This window comes from Ambystoma mexicanum, chromosome 13, assembly GCF_040938575.1.
Source record: "Ambystoma mexicanum isolate Mex_15411 chromosome 13, UKY_AmexF1_1, whole genome shotgun sequence".
Classification (NCBI taxonomy): domain Eukaryota; kingdom Metazoa; phylum Chordata; class Amphibia; order Caudata; family Ambystomatidae; genus Ambystoma; species Ambystoma mexicanum.
Window position 1 is genome coordinate 430,362,265 of NC_090938.1, and position 22,510 is coordinate 430,384,774.

General features: G+C 43.2%; 1 protein-coding gene across 2 annotated transcripts in view; it reads left to right on the top strand.

The window, feature by feature from the left end:
- LOC138521305 (zinc finger protein 436-like) overlaps positions 1-17,614 on the top strand; it is a 197,994-nt gene extending 180,380 nt beyond the window's left edge. Inside the window, exon 3 of one of the 2 annotated variants that reach the window (XM_069634041.1) lies at positions 13,679-17,614. In XM_069634041.1, coding sequence (XP_069490142.1) covers positions 13,679-14,670 — 992 coding nt within the window. In that variant the 3' untranslated portion in view covers positions 14,671-17,614. Of the gene's footprint in view, positions 1-13,661 lie in introns of both variants that reach the window. The other variant, XM_069634042.1, reaches the window with a different exon arrangement.
- Positions 17,615-22,510: the final 4,896 nt, after the last annotated feature.

The following is a 22,510-nucleotide window of genomic DNA, read 5'->3' on the forward strand; positions in this document are numbered from 1 at the left end:
GAACCCAATGTTCTCTTCGACAAGGCGTAGGTGATTCTCTTAAAAGTGCAAAAGAAGAGCATGAGATCCTAAAGACATTAGGTCAGATAACAAATAAGCCCTACATACAGCGATGGGTATTTAATGCACACTGTTCCTTTTGCAGCCAGGGATTCTCACGCGTGTCACAGCAGGGTACAACAAGGGCCAGTCCTCTTCTTGGTTTACCCCTCAAGGCCAATCTACCCCTTATAAGTCCAATTTTCAACAGGGTTACAGAAGAACTCTAGGTTGGGCTGCCACTGCAAGGGGTGTCTCAGCCTATAAGCAATGACATTCCCGTCCATGTTTCCTCCCAAGTCTCCCCATTGGGAGACCGCATTTGTCTATTCGCCTTCGGATGGGAGGGAATCAATCAGATAATTCGGTGTGAACTACAGTGGCAAAGAGTTGCTCAATCGAGTTTCTAGAGAAACCCCAACATCAATCACCAAGACACAGGAAGATGTCTCCACAGCATCAAGAAATAAAATCTCTCCTACAAAAAGGTGCAATAGAGCTGGTTCCATCTCACAAGGTAAACCAGGGTATCGATTAATTGTACTTCCTTGTGCCTAAAAAGGATTTCACTATGCGCCTTGTATTAGACCTGAGTCCTGCCAGCACATATATGAAACAGCAAATGTTTCATATGACAACACTACAGGAAGTAATTCCCCTCTCAAAACAGGGTATTACATGGCAATATCGCACACCAAAAATACTTGCTCTTCCAGCTAGGAAATACCCACCATCAGTTCAAAGTGCTCCCCTTTGACATTTCATCAGCGCCACGGGTATTCACCAGTGGTAGCAGCGCACTTGTGAAGGCAATCCATCCCAGTGTACCCTTATCTGGACGATTACCTCATAACAGGGGACACACCACAAATGTGTCAAAAGAACACTGGAAGCAATCAATCTATTGTCCAATTGGGGTTCTCCATCAATGACAAAATGTCAAGTTCAGTCCCCAGTCAAAGAAAACTATTACTGGTAGCACTAATAAAAATTCAAGCAGGCTTAGTCGTTCCCTCAAATGAAAGAATCCGAAACATGCTCTTCCAAATACATCATTATGTGGCTAGTGTGAGAAACCAGAAGGTGTCTCACCTGCTAGCCCCTGGGGATCTGTCATCTAGGTGGCCAGGATCGCTTTTGGGTCCAGTTCCTGAGGGTGGACCAGTGCGGGTGTATCACCTGGGTGAGGGGTCTTCAGTGATTGGGACACCGGATGGCGAGACACGGTATGCCCCCCCTGTAACACCTTTCCCCCATCCTACCTGATAATTTACGAACTCATCCCCTTTCACTGCACAAACACTTTCTCACGGACAGCCCGTTCTGGGAAAAAACAGACTTGCACCTGAGCTGTGTAACTGACATGTTCCATTACTATGGTCAGGCAATTACTGACAATCCCTCACACCTGACTACCATTGAACTTCCCCACACGGATAAAAGGTGGAGCATGAAAGCCCGCTCTGAGCAAGGCAAAGCACACAAAGGTACAGCAGTTTTGAGTCAGCAGCTGAACGAGGAGGGCAAAACAAGAAGGGTTTGTAAGAAGGGAGGTACCCTTGACCTTTATAGTGTGGTGCCATTTCTTTCAAGACACTGAGGCAGAAAGCGTAGGACCAGGAAACCAGACTGAAGAATCTTGTGTTGCATGTCGGAGATACCAAAGGCCTTCCTGCGTAACTGAACAAGGCGGGGAGGAACTGCAGCAGCTGCTGTGGTATCTTCCTTGGCACCAAGAACAAAGATACACCAGAGAGATCAACACAGACAGTGAGTTGGGGAGACAGATGCAAGACCAGTCTGTGTTGAAGTCAAGGTTGCAAGCGGCAACATTGTATAACGAGCGCTGGAACAAACATTGTTAATCATGTGTGATGAAAGACGCGAGTAAAGCTAAACCGCTGATGAATGTTTGAACTTGAGAAGGAAAGGTACAATACGGTTGACAGTGGTCCGGCACCGTGTATGTGGTCAATCGAACTTCTCTTTAAGGTATCTCGCCAAGAGAAACGAAAGTAGATTGATGTGAAATACAATTGTGTGAAATTAATCGAAGTGGTCCTGCAACGGTTTAAGCAAAACCCATCGCACACTCAAAAGTCTTCGATTCTGATGTCAAATTGTCAACAGTGTGGAAAAGCGGTCTGAGCCTGAAGGCGGGGGGAACCATGGTCTGAGCCTGAGCGGTGGAGGCCAAATTGTGAACATTGTGGAAACTTGTGAATATGAAAACCTGAGAAAGAGAAAGTAACTTTTGTTTTTTGGTTGTTACATCAGGCCCTCTGCAATAAGATACTGTCATTGAGGAAGAGACTTTGGCGTAAGGCCCTGATGCCTATGTTTGGAACTGTTCTCCCATGACCAAGAAGCCACAGTGTGTGCGAAGCTCAAGTGTGCCACCTTTCCCTGTGTTGAAAGCATGGCGAAGGGGAGCCAACTGCTCTATCATCTTGACATATTTCTTGAACACTTTTCTGTTTGCGTACATTATTGTCCCACACCATTTGTATTTAGAAGTAAGTATTGGCAATAGGTTTATTAGTACAGGCCCTTTTATTTTGACAGACATCACTAGGACTGTTATTTTTACTTTGATGGTCATAGCTTGCTCTCATAGTTAGATTTAGGTTTAGATAGGCATTTGACAAACCCATTTGAAGTTCAATAAAAACCTTGAACTGTGATTCGGTCGTCACTGTTGATACCATGCCGTCCTTACACCGGTCATCAGATAAACGTGCGTAAGGCAATGCGCCTCCTCAAGATTATTGCTTCTGGCTTAAATCTGGTCCCACACTCGCGTCTGCGCATGCGTCCTGTGCAAGAGTGGCTAGCGAAACCATGGTATCGGGCAAGCGGTCTCTGGGACGATATAGTGGTAGTTTCGCAGCCCTTGGTAGAGGCTGTGCTCTAGTGGTCCAAAGAAAATGTTAAAAGCAGAACCCTTTCACAACCCACCAGTGCAGGGCACTCGCAACAGACTCCTCGCTCTCTGGGTGGGGAGCATATTACCTTCTTCACACTGCACATGGCGTGTGGACGCAAACAGCAAAAAATCACATCAGTCTACTTGAATTACTAGCAGTCCTCAAAGCCACACAAGCATTTCAACATCACTTGACAGGACAAACAGTTCTAGTCCTCATAGACCATCCCATGTTCTATTTCAACAAGCAGGGTGGGACACACTCTCCAAGTCTGTTCAGGTTAGCCCAAAAGTTTCCTACTATCTCAACACGTTCCAGGGAAACACAATTCACTTGCAGACACTGTAAGCAGAAATCTGCAGCTTCCTGCACAACACTAGTGGCAAATTCATGCAGATATTTTACACAATGTCTTCTACCAATGGGTGCAACCAGACCTAGATCTGTTTGTGACGCAGCAAAACGTGCAATGCCCAGACTTGGCATCTAGGATTCCCCAACCAAGTTCCACCCTGTGGATAAGCTGGTCAAAGAAATTTGCTTATGCTTTTCCAACACCTCTCCTTAACAAGGTAGCCCATAATATGCACCCGGAAAAAGTCATTCTGATCTTAATCACTCCAATGTGGGCTAGACAACAATAGTTTCCACACCTACTCAAACTGTCGATGTACAAGCCAATCAAACATCTGTGGCCATACAAAATGCTACCCCAACACAAGAGGACAATGTTCCAGCCATACTGCGAAGTTGGCACCCTGGCTCCTGAAATCGTAGGGTTTGGACATTTAAACCATCCACAAAGGAGTATGGACATCCTAAAAGGGGCATGAAGCCTAACACCAAGACGCTGCTATTTTAACAAATGGAAATTATTTGCCCTTTGGTGTAAATCAAGCAACATCAATCCAATTGAATGTTCCCCTTCGCATATAGTACACTGTATGCTTTACCTTTTAGACTCGGGGTTGGTCTTTAATTCCCTCAAAGTGTATTTGCCTCACTCTCTGCTTACGTCTCGCAAAGCAAAGGGTCCCAGTGGAAAGTTCCCGTAATCCAAGCTTTCATGGAAGGAGTAAAGAGGTTATATGCTCCAATTTCAAATCTACCTCCTGGGTTGGACCTAAATGTCACGCTTGCAAAATTCATAGGTCGATCTTTTGAACCAATGCACCGGCGCTTGTCTTGGACATGTAACTTATAAGACTGCTTTTCTTGTCGCCATCACATCAATAAGGGTCTGTGAAATACAAGCCCTCACAGTTCAAGAGCCCTTCATTACTATTCACAAAGACAATGTTGTTCTCAGAACACATCCTCGCTTTTCACCTAAATTCATCTCAAATTTCCATGTTGACCAATCCATTGAACTTCCAGCTTTTTTTCCAAAACTCAACTTATTTTGCAGAAGGAAACCTCCATACTTTAGATGCACGGAGAGGCGTGATGCACTACCTAGACAAAATTAAACAACTGCTGAAAACAGATTGGTTTCCATAGCGGCTGGTAGGGAAAGAGATCATGTCTCAGTCGTGATCTCAAGATGGATATTCAAATGCATCCAAGTTTGCTACTCACTATTAAACAAATCCTTACCTTTCACACAGAGTGCCCACTTTACTTGAGGTACAGGGGCTACTCTACTCTGGCTTTCATTGCCAATGGTCCATTAGATGCAATTTGCAAAGCAGCTACTTGAGTTCCGTTCACACAACACTACTGCTTAGATAAAGACTCTGAATCCCAGGTGGGTCAAGTGGTATTAATGTATCTATTTACTGCTGTACCTTCAAATATCCCACCTCCTTCTCCAGGTACCAGCCTCGGACTGGCCTATATGGCAATGCCCGAACCAAAAATGCTAGTGTGGGGCAGTTCTTTTGGTCGAAGTGGGCCACTTTTTTTGGCCACATTGAGCAGTCCGAGTTACTTCACCATGCAGCTAGTAATTTTGAACAGTGTTCCTGAATAAATATTCTTTAAAATGCAGTTGCATCACATTTTATCAAAATCCTCCCACTTGGGTACTACTCAAACATTCTGTCACAAAAGGAATAAATTGCAATTGGCAAACGTGGGCCACTTTCATTTGTCAAGACAATTTCATGCCCCAGTCCGACACTGCAGTCCAGAATCGGCACACGTTTAGATACTCCTTTGAGATGCTTTTTACACACTCCTACACCCCGAGGTGACTCAATTCACAAGGACACTAATGGCATTTATATATCACTAGTACACTTGGATATTCTGAGGTTGCAGAAAGGAAAGGTTAGAGGAAGGAAAAAGGTTTAACAGGTTCTCGGGGCATCTGAGTCTATGTAAATCTTCCAATGAAAACCAGATAAAATCTTTCCCAGCCATAAAGATCGAAACCAGGTTAACACCTCTGAGAGAGACAGAAAATACCAAAGTCAATGGACTAGACGAGTCTGCAGGGAGCCAGGACAGCCAAAGTCAATTGGAGCACAGTCTATGGAGCTGAGGCACTTCAAAGTTAATAAAAGTCTTGCACAAAGTTAGAGAGAGTGTTGTAGAAAATCACTGTAGGGTCACAAGCTGTTACCCTTGTGGAGGGTAGAGCTGAAATCAACTCTAACAAAAGTAGCTACTGCAAGTCTTAACTGAGAAGAGCAAAGCAAAAGACAGAGGTAAGTACCACAAGTCTGAACAGTACCTCTAGTTTAAAGAAGAGTGGACCAGCTGGCTTCTGTCCTGTTGCAGCGATGCAGATGCTGTGTTCCTGAGCCTCAGTTATGGGTAAAAGATGGAAGGTCGGCGGCAGCTAAAGGCTCTTTCAGCATCAGCAGCACTTCGCGTTTCAGCGCGCGGTAAATGGCACCACCACAGATCTTGCATACCGATTGGGCTTTCTTCACTCCTTGAGCCCTACACTCTGGTGGTGAGGGGACTCGAGCTCTGGTTTTCCTGCTTCTGGAGGGTCCTTTGGAGACTCCTGGGGCTTCTGGCTGGATTGCAGACATTGCACTCAACTACAGATTTCTCGACCCCTGGCACTCTGTTCCTGCGGGAGCAAAGAAGTACAGCCAGTCGGGGAAGATGGTACAGTGGAGTTCATCTTAGTTATTTGGTCCCAGTAACCCAAGGGAAGAAGTCGTCCCTTTCGGACCGCCTCTTGTGATTAGAAAAAGGAGTTTCAGCACAGCAGCAGGGCTTCACCGGGCAAATCGGAGCTCCAGGAGGATGCAGCAAGCTTTGTTCACGGTTGCTTCGTCGGGTGTTCTTCCCAGTGGTCGACTCGCCTCTAGTCCCAAAACCCTCGCCTTTTTAAGATGGTTTCTTCCATTCATGCACAGCCTAGGCTGTCACTCAAACAGCAGGGTGGCTGTCCTGAAAGGACAACCAGCCAATCGGGACTGGGTGTATTCAGGCATTCCTAGAGACAAAGGACAGGGGAGTTTTCGGGGACCTCCCTTACTTCCTGCCCTTCCAGGCACACTGGAGCCAGAGGCAAAACAAACGGCTCAAACCTGGCTTGGTAAATCCCAAGAAAGACCTCACAGAAAATTACAAAAAAAGACCAGGCCATTTTGACAAAATGGTCACCCATGGGTGCTATACTGCAGCTGAGGGTTCAGCCTGCGGTAGAAAAGCACAATGGTAGGAAAAAAAACCACTGCCACCAGCCATTTAAATAGTGAGGGTAACATACAAAATGTTACATGAGAATGTAGGATAAGGGGCTACTAGGTAACACCCCAGCACACCACATAAAATGGTGTGTGCTGGACCTACAAAGAAAAAAGGTAAGTAAAGTCAATTTCACTTCACTATTCTTGGGAACAGTAGTTCACACAAGAAAGGGTATTTAATCCTTATGAGAAATCTAAAGGATTTCTCTGCGACACTGCACTGAGGCCTCCCTTGGCCACCCTCCTGCTCCTACCTTTGAGGCTAAGAACCTCAGGGTTCTCTTTAACTCCTCCTTCGCCTTCTCTCCTCATACTTCAAACTACCAACTACGCTGCCTCAGAGGTATTCTTCCTTTCCTCTCCTTCCCCCAGAAGTTCACTGTATCTAGAGCCCTGGTTCTCTCTAGGCTTAACTACTGTAACGGCCTCTTTTTTAAATCTACCTGCCTCTACTCTCTGTCCTGCGCAGCTTATCCAGAACAGGACTGTGAGACTTGTCCTTGGCCTCAAGCCCTGGAATTGTATCTTTCCAGCACTGAAAACCCTCCATTGGTTCCCAGTGACTGCAAGGATCAAGTTCAAGACCCTTTGCATCGTCCCCAAGGCATTCTGGGGCCTGGGACCAAAATATCTCCAGCTTTCTCTTCTGAAGTATCTTCCTACTCGAGCACTTCGATCCTCCAACTCCCTGAGGGTCAGTTGCTTTTCCGAGCAGCAATTTGGGGGCAGATCTCTCTCTTCGGCTGGCGCCTCCCTCTGGAACAGCCTCCCTGCCTCTCAAACTTGAGCAGAACCATCTCCAGTTCTGGTAGCAGCTGAAGACTTTCCCCTTTGCTTCTGCCTTCTCTCTTCCGCTACCTTCCTGATCTCCTGTCTGATAACTGCACTGGCTACCTGGCTACCCTCTGAACCATGGGCCCAGGTCCTTGCCGTCCCAGTTGCACACCTGCACTGCCTCCTGGCAACCCTGCACTTGGGGCTGTATCTGCAACCCTACAACCTCTCTACCTGCACTGATCTATCACTTTTCTTCTGCACGAAGCCCTGAACTGCCACGTACTGGCTGCACTTTTTATGTTTGATCCCATTTCTTGCACTTGCTCCTCCTCCCCTTACCTCGCCACTTCTCCCCCGCCTTCTATCCTGCACTTGTGTGTTCTCAATGTCACTGGACCTAGTAAGATTGTTGTCTTGTTCACCCTTGTTCCCCTCCCTTGCCTTGTCACACCTTGAAACATTTGTTTATAGGCGTGCTATAAATAAAATATCATATATCACCATACAAAAAGTAGATGCTTATGGATTTTGTCAGACTCCAAAAACCTAGGAAACACATAATCCGAATCAGGTCAAAACATGTTAGACAGCGAGAAAAAGGTCTCACTCCAGGGTTAAAAATAAAGTCCTAAAGTCCAGCAAAAGAGCTGGGGGTCTCTAAGGTTGAAGGGAATTAGCACAGAAATTAGAATTCTCCCTGACACCTTGGGGTTATTTCGTCCAGTACTTTTAAGATATTTGATGGAGAAGGGGGTACCCCCTTCTCCAAAATAAATAGCTATATCTACCAAGGTACATTGAGAATCCGGGTGTTTATAAATGAAACGGCTGCCATCTTTTGTTTTTTTTCGCAATGCAAGAGATACCGCGGTTATACCCAGGGTATCAGAAAATAAAACGCAGAAAAAAACTTTTGCAGGTCAACAAACATGCAAATGCCAACAGACTGGAGGTGGTGGGGGAAATAGGGGGGGGCAAGAGGAAATCCAGTGCAATTTGGGAGTTGGAGGGGGGGCTAGGGGCCAAGTTTGCAAAATGAGGCGCAACATTTTTTCACATAACCTCCGGTGTAACCGCGGCTACTGAACATTACAACTGAAACTGCATCACAGATGATGATGATTGTTGTGGTGGGGGAATGGCAGAGGGCAGGGTAGGCAAGGAGGCAATTTGGGATATGGGGGGGGGGGCAGGCACAGAGGAGGGGGGGTATTTGGTGATGGCCTGGGAGGGCAAAAAAGTGATGTCTGTGAAAAATCACTGGCCACTGACAAGATTGTGCTTTAAAGTACTGAGTGGGCATGGCTGAGTGGCCAGTGGTGGGGGTTCTGGGGGGGGGGGGACTATGGTGTAACAAAACCCATGAAATTCAATAAAAACTTTAGTTCAAGATCAGTTAAGGTGAGAAACTTAACGCAACAAAACCCCTGAAATTCAGCACAATGAGGTACTCTGGACTGGCTAACTCGACACGTTCTCATTCTGAAGCCCAAGAGCACATGTATATTATTAGAGAAAGGATTCACAGTAACATTCAAAATGGCAGTATGGGGGATATAGCATTAGGGTGGATATCAACTGGAGTGCGCAGGTGTCCCGAGTCCCCAATGCAAAGAATTTCAGGGGGTTTGTTGCGTTAGTTTCTCACCTTAACTGATTTTCAACTAAAGTTCTTTTAATTTTTATTTATATATATAAAAAAATATATATTTATCTCGCATAATCAAGCATTTAGTTTGATGTGAAACATGTTGTGTGCTTCTTCGTCCTTGAGCACTTTAGGTTTGAAAATAAGAATTGTGCCTTCCACAGAAACATTGTGTTTTGTCCAGCGTTTATTCACCGATTTCCTGTTATATATATATCTGAGGCTTGTGGATCTGCTTCGAAGGACATGCTTTGCATAGGCCGACATCTAGTGGTAGGTACAGAGTATTGCAAATGTTCTTTTCGAAGTTCAAAAAAGGATGTCGACTGGGTGCAGTTGTAATATTAACCCTAGTGTGACGTCTACTGTACCCATGATCGTCACGCGTCGAGGTCTCTCAGATTATTTCATTCTGCAGTCATAGTCGGATGTGTTAGGCGGAGTCTGTAGCGATGCTTCTTTTTCCGAGTTATTAACTTACATTTTACTTCTTTCAACGGTCCCCATTCGACATACATCTCGACAAACACTGTGTAGATCGACCGACTTACAACTGCCAAATCTGACGGGCTCCGATCCGGCGTCGGACTTTCACCTTCACCAGGCTTCTAACTAACAGATGGAAGAGTAGGGGATTGATTTATTTAACTTATTAGAGAATACATTCCTCCAATGCCTACATTTTCTGCATTTGTCTAGCTGCCTTTATAATTCTCATTCACCATGGAGAGAGCTCCCTTTAAATTCTGTACAAGCTGCAACAGAAAATGTGTGAAGGACACTCGATGTGTAACAACTCCCTTCCCCGACACCACCCAGAGGGACGTTACACATCTTGCAAGTTATTTAGGCCCGAAACCTTAAAAGAACAACGCACCAAATGGTGGCCGGCGCATGCGATAATGGGCAAATCAGAAACCCCTTACTGGCACCTTTCAGTCGGACGCGCACGGCCAAAGCAGCGACTGCTCTGTTATAGCGGCCAAAGACATTTCAAGGAATCCTTCCGGCTCCCGCATGACGGTCGCAGCGCGCTGCTTTAGGGAAGACTCCTGCCCACTAAGACGGACACATAAGCAGCACCCAACCCTGAGCCGCTCTTCTGAATTGTCGAAAGAGCATGGCACGCCGGCAGAAGGCACCTCACGGCCTACGGACCATACGCCCAACATGCCTGCTCTGCTACGCTTCAGCAACCGTGTTTGGCACAGGACGAGAAAGAAAAACGGGCACCTGTAAGCGTGCGTAAGTCTTTTGATGGGTGTTTCAGACATTGAAAAAGCATAACTCACACTAGCGAAGATGAACACCATAAAAAGGCCCATACACACACTTCACACACCAGCTGTCGGTGAGCAAGTGCCACCGGATTCAGAGGCTCACTCCACTTTATCACAGTCTCTCCAGTAAAAGAGGCCTAGAGAAGACCCTGATGCTATTGTGTTCCCTATACCCGAAACACCCAGAACAGGAACATGGTCAAAGGAACATTGCAAAAAAATGATCGCCAGTCTCCTCTTTTGTAGACTACATGCACAAATACCCAATTAAGCAAAAAACGTTACGTATAGAAATGGGGCAACTCTTGTGGCTAAGGTGCTGCAAAATCACCAAGGCGCTAAACTTCACCAACACATGCGGTCCTAGATATCTCTCTTGACTCTCTCCAAGGGGAAGAGGAGGTAGATCAAGATGTATGGTATGTCGACCAGGATGATCTGAACGATGACCTGACTAATTTTATCAAGATGACCCAGATATTACAATTATTGACACTCCAGATGTTTCACAAGAGTGGTCCCATCTCCCCATTGATGACCAATTGTTATACAATGAAAGAGGGCTTCCAATCATTTCAATATTCGTACAGAAGAAACGTGGACAAACTGATTTTGTGGAGGATATTTTAAATCAACCAAGTTATTTCTCTTTTACAGTCAATAAAGAGAATTGCCTCATCATTTACTACACCCTTGCTTACTCTGGCAGTTAACCCCACTGTGGAGAAGACGTTTAACCCATTGCCATCTGACCCTCTTTATATTAGAAGACATGCTAAACCAGATTCCCTGCTGGTCATCACCCCTAGAAAAAGGGCTGGTGTTCCACTCTCTACTACTGAAGCACTTCTCAATAAGGAATGCAAGAGATTGTATACCTGGGGGTGGGGGAGGAGGAGGATAACAACCTCTTGAGCATATATAACACGCTTTGCAAACAATACCACTCTGCTTGCAAGCTATAGCAACACACAGTATGACGAGGTACTAAAACATCTCCCTTCTGTGCCCGAACCTGTGAAATTACACCTTCAAAAAGTAACTACAGCGGGCAAACAAGAAGCCCAAAACATCTTAAATATTTTAGACTCTGCAGACACTTTTGGGAGAGTAATTGCGGAAGGATTCATTGCTCCGGGATTCAGGATTTAAACCCGGGACTCGGGCAACTTTAAACAATATGCCTGTTGAAGATTCAGTTCTGTTCGTGAAGGCAGTTGACGATCATCTGGCAACAAGGAAGGAGCATGAGACATTGATATTAGGACAGATGACAAATCAGCCCTTTATCCATTGCAGCACATTTAACACACAGGACACTTTTCACAGCCAAGAGTCTGGATTTGGAGCAAATGTCTCTTCTACAGTCCGCAAGGGCAAATATCCTCTTGTCAGTCAAACCAGCAAAGATGGTTTCGTAGAGGCAAAGGGTGAGGCAGAGTTGCAACTTCTAGAGGCGCAGCTGCCCCTGCCAACAAATGATGCTCCAGTTCAGGTATCCTCCCCCGGGGGTCGCATATCATTGCTGGGTGCTCACAACCGTTGCCAAAGGTTATTCAATCGAATTTCTGGAAATACCTTGCCACCATTCTCCTCGAACAAGAAGAATGTCGTTGGAGCATTACTTATTTCTAGAAGAGGACCATTTTAGCATTACTGTAAAAGGGAACAATGGAGCTGGTGCCACCTCTGCAAGAAAACCAAGGTATTTATTCAGTGTACTTCCTTGTTCCAAAGAAATATCTAACAATGTGCCCGGCAAACATGTATGTCAAGCCCCAAGAATTCAGGATGACTATGCTGCAGGAGGCAATTCCTCTGCTAAAACAGGGGGATTGGCAACATTGAAAATAACCCTGAATATGAAAATATGTGAAAACGTTTGAGCTCTGAACCTGGTCCCCAGCCACCCCCTCATCTCCCCAATCTCACATGGCGTCCCGCCCCCCTTTCCCCACCTTTATCCTATGCCATTTCATCCTTTTTCCTCTTCCAAAATACATTTTTTCCACTTTTCGTTTTCGAATATTCGAGAATATTTCTTGCATCGAACAAAAAAAGTGGCAGATTTTCATTTCTGAAAGTCACTCTGCTGCAAGGCACACTGGGAGATATAGCTACAATTTTGGGAGAAAAGGGGAAGCCCCTTCTCTGTCAAATATATTAGAAACTAGATGCAATAACCCCATCCCCTCTCCCCTCCCTCTGCCCCTTCTCCCGTAAATCTAATCAATGCTTTGTGCCCAAGTTGTTTCATACCTGGTCCAATTCTATCAAGCGGTTTTGGCTGTATGTGGGAGACTAATTTTGACTTTTTCTCTATTTGAAAATTAATGGAGACTAGGCGGAAACATGGTTTTTCTTTTTTTACTTTCTTAATAACTATTCTTTAACAGATATTTCTCAATTACCGATCTGGGTGGGTGGGGTGGGGTGTTTGTGACAAACATGTTTTCTTTATTTCAGCCAAATCAAATCAAGTTAGTAGGAATACATTTTTTGCGTTTCCTATGCATCTTGATGCTCAACTATATAATGTTTATTTTGTCCCTTGGGTATTTCCCACTGTTTTGCACCCTCATAAACTGCTTCACCACTAGTTCCCAAAATTCGGCTATTGTTCAGGCACCCTTCTTGTTAATGTCTCCAAAATCTGTAAATGTCATTTTATGTCATTTCTGATAGAAATACACCTCTGCTCTTGAAATGAATACAATTGCATGATGTGGTGGACAATTACATTGTGCTAGGCACGGGTGCATAACGCCAAGTGCAAAATCTCACTCAATATACTATTTCTTAATAGAGGGAATTGCCAGGAGAGTTTTATTTTTATTGACATGTAGGTTGTGCTCTTGTAAAATGTAGTGTTTCCTGATGTCTGATACATGCTAGATTATCTCAAAATCGTTTTTGATATTTGTGCTTCTGATGTTCAAATAGTTTCAGTGTGAACATTTGTGTGTTGATTCATTAATGAGAGGCTTAATATTGATTGAAATGTTGTCTTGTCTATCCCACCATATAGTAAGACCATCTGCTAATAACTAATATATATATATATATATATATGTATATATATATATAATTTTTTTTTAAATGTTTTGTTGTAACAAGATGAACCATCCCTGCTCAGTGGTTTATAAATAACTATATATTTTCTTTCATCATTGATCTGTGTTCTGATTTACCTATTGTCAGGTGTTCTATATTTCGCATATGTATCTTCAGTTTATGGAAAATGTTTTCTCATTATGCTTATAGTTTGGAACAATATTCCCTATTTTATTAAGTGTATTTTCTTTGTTAAGCATTGGATTTCTTTTCACTAATACAGATTTTCTTTCTACCCAGTGGAACCGGAAACCAGAGAGCAGTGGGTGGAAATGGATTATGAAGAATGTACCGATGGACTTAAATCTTCTCTGGTAATATCGGAGCACAAAAACGAGGATGTACTTGAAATTTCAGAGCACGAAACACCCATCACCATACTGTACAAGCCAAAAACGAACCAAAAAAGCCATTTAAAAGATGGACAAGATCCAGCCAGAGAGTGTAAAAAAGGTAGCAAAAAAAGAATCTCTAGCAAACAAAAGAGAATCAATACTGGCGAAAGAGTATATACATGTACAGATTGTGGCAAAAGCTTCAGTCATGATGCAACTTTGGTAAATCATCGAAGAACCCACACCGGCGAGCGACCATATACATGTACTCAGTGTGGGAAAAGTTTCAGTAAAAGCACACATCTTATCAACCATCGAAGGACTCATACTGGGGAAAGACCTTTTATATGTTCGGATTGTGGAAAGCGGTTCAGTAATATAACAAATCTAATTACCCACCAGAGAATCCACACTGGCGAGAAACCCTATAAATGCAGTCAATGTGGCAGGGGTTTCAGTCAGAATATACATCTTGTTACCCATCTTAGAACTCACACAGGAGAACGACCATATGCTTGTACTCTGTGTATAAAAAGTTTCAGCAATCACGCAAATCTTACCAACCATTTGAGAACCCATACAGGCGAGAAACCATATAAGTGTAGTTTTTGTGAACGAAGTTTTAGCCAGAAATCTCATCTCCGCAACCATCAAAGAACCCACACAGGAGAGGAGCCTTATACATGTGATGTATGTGGAAAGAGTTTCAGCTGGTCAGCAAATCTCAACACACACCAACGAATACATACAGGAGGGAAACCGTACACATGTTCTGACTGTGGGAAGAGTTTCAGCCATTCATCGCAAATGACCAAGCATCAGCGGAAGCATGCAGAACAAGCAGGAGAGCTATCACAAATTCAACCTCTTGAAGATACGGAATTGCATTTGCTGTAACTTATTTGGACAAACCATGCTCTTAGAAGCATTCCTGGATGCAAAAATAACTAATTTCCAGCTGCTGGATACATTAAGAAAAGAAATGCACTCTGAAAAAAAATGTACGATAACCTTCTATACTACATTGCATTTTTGTAACCGTTTAAGAACAGACGTCTTATATGGGCCAACATATATTGCAGAATATGCACACAATCCTAAACACCTCATAACATCTAGGGAGTAATTCACCCCAGGCAAAGCAGAAGTGGATTTATTTGGAGAAAATAAAGAGCCAAAAAGACAAACCACTTTCAACTAGAACGACCAGTAGAAATCGGGATTTCTTTACTTTGTTAATTAGGTCCTGAGACCGACTAGAAACAAAGGCACTGATAAAGTGAGAAAATTAAAAGTGCAACTAATTTAAAAATTCCTTATCAATGCAAAAGAAAGGCCAATAAATTGGGGCTGGGGGGCGACTTAAAACATGGTCAATTATACAAAGTATTTTGTATATTATTTCAAGTGGGATTGCTGATCTTTTTTAGGTCACAAAGCCATGATTGGGTCAACCAAGCAGGCAATTCCGAGACATGTGCGTTTTCTAGCTAGCAAGCAACCCTAAAATGACCCAAATCATTACTATAGATGAATGATATATCAGTTTAGCACATGTTTGAGAAATTCTACTTCCGTTGGCTGGCACTGGGGAATCCAAAGCTAATTTTGAGAGTCTAATTTGGGACTGAAACAACTTCTTAATATGAACACAGATGACTGGTACCTTTATCCAAATTTGTACTTGGCACTAACATGAGTAGAAATGTGATATTATTTTTCATCCTCAAGCAGTAACCCATCACTTCACCTTAAAAGTTGACATCTATAAATGGAACCAGCTAATGATGAAGATGAGTAGAATGGATGACTTTCAGATCTAAAATCTTGATGGATTGAATATTCCCATTCTAATATCCAACACTTGAATTCTCATTCTGTAACGCCTAACGTGTTTCCGTTTTGATGTGTTCAATTCACATTAAAGTACTGGCATAAGAACCTGCCCCATGCTAAACGTACAGCACCCAGTTTTTGTCTACCTCATGTTACCAAGACTTTAAGGCAGACGGCATCACATTTTCTTCATAGACAAAGTGAACCTGTATACGCCATGCCATGACTAACAAATCTAATTCTCTTCAATTTAATATGTGCCTATACTATGAAGTAAACAAGCACCATGACAAGAGGTTAGCCTACTCTTTCCTGGGAAGAGACCAAAGAGTAACCGTGCAACATCAGATGAAATGGTGTTGAGCAGTAGCATACATATTTGAAATGTCAGCAAAAAGAAGTTTAAATCATTTACAAGTCCTGTCTCAGTTTCTGGCCACATCCCTAATCTACCAAACAATGCTATTTTAAGACTACATTTTAAGAGCAGACTGGCTCACTCCTTCACGAAATGCTGCCTGTCTGTAGACCTACTTTACTTGGTGCAGTTATATATATACACACACCACACTATATCCATAGTTTAGAAGGTAATGGAGTTGTATAGTACAACATGCAGCGTCGGTATTAGTTCTGTTCATCAACCATGGTAGCACGTTTGGCCATAGAGCATGAGTATCCACCAAATTTTCAAAACCCACCATTTAAGAAATGGAATCGAGCATCAACAACATTTTATTGAATGATTGAGTGTTAGAACATTTCTCCATTTATGATGATCCCTCGTTAATGAGATGGTGACACATCCATTTCAAAGAATAAAGATAGCTGCCTTTTTGGCATTGAGATTATTAGCAACAGGCTGCACTATTACAGCATCTGGGATACCTGTGCACCAGGTGGACATAGGTTTTACTAACAGAATTAAAGTTAAAGCACACATAATTCAAGGAAACCTTTTTATCACAAGAAGAGCCTCATTCCAGTTAAAAGAATAGGGTCCATAATTTCACCATTGTAGCAAATAAAATGGCAAAAGGAATAGTCCCTTGGTAGCTGGCAGGCATGTGCTTGAAATTTAGTCTGTTATACTTGCCGGGAGATTTTATCAGAAAGTGCTCTATGACGACATAAAATGTATAAACTGTAGTAGTCCTCTTCTTGTCTAGCCAAATAAAGTCAGAATATTGTTTTTTTGGGCGTGATGGTTGGTGAAAAGGTCATACCAGTATGGCACTTTTGATCTGGAAGTGAGACCACTTCAGCATGTGACATTTTGAGAGTGACTTGCAATTTGTTGAAAAGGCCATAAAAACGGAGAAAATGTTTTTTCCTACTTAATAATACAATGTTTAGGCCAATTATCAAATCAGTGGATTTGAAATTTTGGCAGCCACTTTACGATTGCGATTTATAATGAATATGCAGTTTGTTTAATTGGAAAATGTATTTTTACTCCCTTTTTTGTTTTGTTTAAAAATCATTAGTGATTATCAATTGAAAAAATAGCTTAAAGCCTGCAAAGGATTTCTGAAATTGAATGCGACTGAAAAATGATCCAATGTTTTAACTTATTTTGACTAATACTCCTTCTGCTAATCCTCTGTCAAGATGTGATGGTTCTTCACAAGTTTACATCAGAACCAGTTCATGCTTTCTATGCCTAGAAACCTACAAGCGCGGATCACTAAATCTGAACCTCCTTTAGTTTGTCAAATGGTTTTGGTTGTACTTTACATGATTTATAGGGGTTTTGATACTGGGCGGGCGTAGTCCAGATGGGCTTCATGTCTTTACAGTAAGCAGGAGGTTTGCCATGGAGAGCTGTGGAAATAGTTGGGATTAATATTTTTTGTTATCCTTATTTGCAATGAGATTTTAATGCGGTGACTATGGAATAGTGCAAAATTGGAAAAGAGCCACCATGTTAATAAGGAGGTACTATTGCTGCTGGGTGTATGTATATTGGCGTACATATTTATAATAAATCAAAAGTAACTGCAAAGTCACATCCTCCCATAGCATGATCTGATCGCTTGGTGTGTGAACGCCCAAGTGCAAATTGAGATTTTCAGTGGTTGAGAACCACTTTGTGAGGCTGTCCTTGTAATGTTCTCTGTTTGCTCTTGGATATTTTGCACAGAGGAGGGCGACACACATGGCCCTTGTCTGTTAAAGTATGGGTGATCAAATTGCTCATTTGTGTTGATTTTCACTTGTGTATTTCATGCATTATGGTTTACCTTTTTTGGAGGCTAGTATTTATACACATTGCACTTGATATTTATCTCCCACTTCTGTATGCATCCAGCAAAGCCTTAATACCCAACATTCAAGTGGATCAGATCGGTTTTTTGAATCCTTACTTCAGATCCATTAAATGGAAGACCTATTTACACCTTTGTCCACTTAAGATGCCTTACTAACTACTGTGCCTTTGAAAGAGATCTAATGCCAGTCTATCTGACGATTCATTCTGCCATGATCACCTGAACCTTCAGAATCTTTCCCACCCCTTCCTAAATTTTATAGTAGTGAGATGTGAAATAAGCCCTCAGCCAGAATTCCCTGATCTTGTGGTTGCAGTCCTTCATCGATGAGGCCAATTACTATTGGAGATTCACAATCCATTGAGAGTTGCTTTGTTCTTTAGGTTAGCGTATATTCTTAAGCTATTTCAGAGAGCATCATTACCGTTGAGATGCCATTCCATGTATGGTTGATTTGGATGCTGTAAAAGGAACCTAAAAGGTATGGCACTCGCAGCACTGAAATGTAGCATGTGCCCTCTGTGTGCTATTCAGTTTCCATGATTATTTTGAAAAGTTTGATTCACAATTTGTGATTGAACCATTAGTGAAAGAAAAAAGTTTAGTTTGAATTTTTGTTAACCATATTTTACTATGTTCAAATTTGCAATATGGCCCATCCACCATGGCACAGCTCTGCCAGGATCACGATCGGATCAGGCGGTCCCAACATGCTAGCATACACTGGCACTCTGGGGGGAAAAGTCATACACTGGCATGCTGGATCAAGTCTACAGCCTGCCTTTTCTAGCAGGGCAATGTCTAATATTTTTGCCACGTGCAGAAACAAACTCTTGTTGCCACCTTTGCTGAACCCTATTTTGTTTAGTGGTGGCTGTGGCAGGTTGGGCGGAAATGTAATTAATGATCTTTCAACTCAAAGTATTTGATACAGAGTAACGTGTGTCACATTCACAACCCTGTATTTCTCATTTGAAGATAGCTAAGTATATCTGCAGAAACGTGAACAAAGAAAGTAAAGTGAGTGTTAAAAAAAGTTGCCAGTTTAGCCATCAAGACAGTAAACAAAGTATCTTTCTTAAGCTGGTTTTACCTTTTGGGGCTTTTATGAAAGGGGTGCAGCAAAATATTTCACACAGTTGAAGAAATGAACAAAATCCTTGGTTTATTTATTTGCATCTCCCAGTGGTGCAGCTCGGTTGATTGCTTAGTTTGTGTAGTGTTCTCCTCGGAATAAGTTGATTTTGTTCATATCTCAATAAAAATTTGAGTTTTCAAATCAAAGAAAATGTTTTGAATTTTGTGCATCACTATCCATTTTGTTAAGAAAACCTTTGTGTTTTTCTGGGCTATTTCCTTACCTCTGAAAGCATGGGAACTGTTTTCTGAGTGATGGAGCTGCAGGGAAGAGTTTGAGAGTAACTTCAAACATTCCTCCCACAGCATGACTAATGACTTCATCCTCCCAATTTAAGGTTTCTTTTTTTTAAAAACTTTTATTTAACTTTTGCACAGAGTTACATTGTTACATTCCATGTAGTTGAGTTACATATTGCAATCAGTTAACTGCAGCATTCTCATTCAATTGATTCCTATACAACATTTGACACTTCATCTTGACTATCATCCCCTTCACTTTTATTAAGCAGGTATCGCCTGAACCCTTCCATATGTCCTTGGGGCGATTTGTTAAGGGTAGTAAGCTAGAGTAGACTTCTTCATTGTCTTTTGCCCAAGTCATGTAGTTAATCCAATCTGCTATCAAGGGGGTATCTTACTTTTCCATCTCGTCAGTATGGCGTGTTTAGCCAACAGACTCAGGTTGAGAAGTCTACTTTGCACAAGTTTAATTTTGCATACAAAGCCCAACAGGCACGACCCTTTTTCCCACTTTACTGGTTGGTCCACCATTTCCTCCAACGCATTGCACACATTCGCCCAGTACTCAGTGAGCGCCCCTCAGGACCACAACATATGGAGTATGTTTGCTTCCTCATTCCCACATCTAGGACATTTCCCTGCTATCGCAACATACATTCTCTTGAGGGGGACGGTGTGAGGTGTACTCTGTTCAGTATCTTAAAGTGGATTAGTCTGTACTTGGAGTTACAGGAAATTTGCTTTGTTAGCCTGCACAGTTGCATCTAGTGCGTCTCGGTAAGAGTAATCCCGGTGTCCCTTTCCCACTCCCCTTTGATATCCGGTGTCCGTACTTTCCTGGTCAACAATGCCAACCGAGGCAGTCTTTTTGTGCTGTGTTGGGGGTGAGTGCGTATCTCAGACATCGTTGTGAGGGCGGTTCACTGAGAAATCTGTCCCACAGTGTCGCCAGCGCAGGGCGAAATCTAAGATATTGTAATTTCTGTAGTGTGGTGTCGCCAATATCTGCCTTAATATCTTCCAAGATTACAGACTGACCTTTGCTGATCAGATCCCTAAAATGAAGTATGCCCTTGTCCTGCCAGTGTGCGGTCAGGTCCGTGTCCAGCGTTAGAGGCACCTATGGTGCTCCCCAAATAGGGAAGTCTGGGTTGTACATTATGGTTTCTCTGGGGTGACAGACTAGTCTTGCCCATGCATGCTGTGTTACCAGGTGTTAGGGAGAATTCTCATAAATGTGCTAATTTCCCTTAACTTTTGAGACCCCCAGCAACTTTGCTGGATTTTTAGGACTTTCATTTCATTTTTACCTGGAAAGAGTGTGAGCCTTTTTTCCCCACTCATGTATTTTGATGTGTGTTTTACATCTCCATAGGCATCATCATTTGTGTGTCACACAGCACCCTCAGTGCAGTGGCACAGGGATGTCTTTCAGACTTCTCAAGGTTTAAATGCCTTCTCTGGGTCCGACTACTGTCTCCCAGTGAAGGTAAAGTTAAATTGACTTTGCTAGTCTTTTTAAATTGCTAGACCCAGCACACACTGCCTTACAGCAGAGATCTGGAGGAAATACTTAGTATTCCCTATGCCTAGAAAACTCATGTAGCACCCAAATGCTACCCTTTCCTCTCAGAATGGCTGGTGGCAGTGTTATTACCATGATTTTCCCAATCACGAACCGTTCAAACGCTCCGGTAGCTAAAATGCACCGGAGCCATGTTTTTCAAGATGGCGTCTGAGACCCCTCTGTAAAAACAGGTTCTGACTGACTTTTTTCACCTTTTCTTTTTGGAATGGTCCTTCTAGTCTTTGTCTCTGCGCGCCAAACCAAGTTTGGTCCCTTTGTTCGTTAGATTTTGGCGGGCTTCAGTACTGAAGACCGCCTTGGGCGCCTGAGTGTCTGGGGTGGACAGGAAGTGAGGGAGATGCCCAAATCTCCCAGTGATTAGTCTCCTAGGAGACGTGAATGCACTTTGGCATGATTGGCTGGCTGACTGTCCGGCAAGGACAGCCACCCTGCTGGGTGAGTGGCAGCTAGGCTTGAATGAATGGGAGAAAACTGTTTAAAAGCAGGTCTCTGGGACTTGGAAGGCAGAGTCGACCACTGGAACGAAAGAACCGAAGATGAGCTGAAGGAAGACTGCTGCAACTCCTGGACTGTTGGTTTGCCCAGTGAAGCCCTGCTGCAGGTCCGAATAGCCTGAAACTCCCTCAACAGAGAAGCCCCTTCTAGGATGACTTCTTCCCTTGAGCTGGTGGGAAGCACCAACTCACAAGCCACCTGGAAACCATCTCCATACTGGTCGAATTTTCTTCAGAGTGCTATTGAAAACCGGATAGCCAGTGAGAAGGATACTAGCTTGTGGACTTTGAGGCACTCGCACCCTAAACCAGCATTTTTCCAAGCTTGTGGATCCCTCCCCGTGCATTGCAGGAACCTCCCGACGTCCTCCCTCTTGTCGCCGCGACTGAGGCCCAGGAACAGCGAGATCTGCCGGAACTGCCAGGAACAATTGCCTCAGCTACAGCTTTTCTTCATTACCAAGGTACTGTGTTAACGCGGTTGAGAAATCCTCTCTACCGCAGTGAAAGTTTATGAAACTTTCCCAACTTTGGAGCCTTGTTCGCTCCTAATCCGACATAACTCTTTTTTGTGCAAACTACTTCTGAGAACATTGGCAAAGACTTGACTGTTTACTACCAGAACTGCGCTATCCTATCCAAGACACTGGTCCATTGACGCCTATTGAATTGAACTGCCTCTAATGAAGAACTGAACCTATTTGCCCAGCCTAAGAAAATGTGTGTTTAATTCTAATAACGTGTGTCTTTTACTCCCATCTAAAGTTACTGAAGTGCCATTTTGCTCCCACTTCTGGGGAGCCTAACTTGTTCAGAAGCATATTGGTTTGGTACTGGAGTGTATTATAGTGTGATACTGAGCAGCTTATTATACGACTGTGTAAACAAATTAATATTGTTTTACCAAGAAACCTTGAGTAAGTGTTTGTTTCAACCACTGTGATTGCAAGTCCTTTGTGTAACACCTTGTACTGCTCACCATCCCTCTTGAGATGAGCCTGGCTGCTCAGCCCTGCTACCACAAAACTGTGTAGTACAGACTTATACCAAAGGTGAGATTGTGCTCACACCTGTAGTCTTGTGCGTAGTGTTCCCAAAGGGTACTGCATGTAATTCTGCCTTACACCAGGACAGGGTCCATTTGGTAACCGCTTCTTGACCTCCCCTCT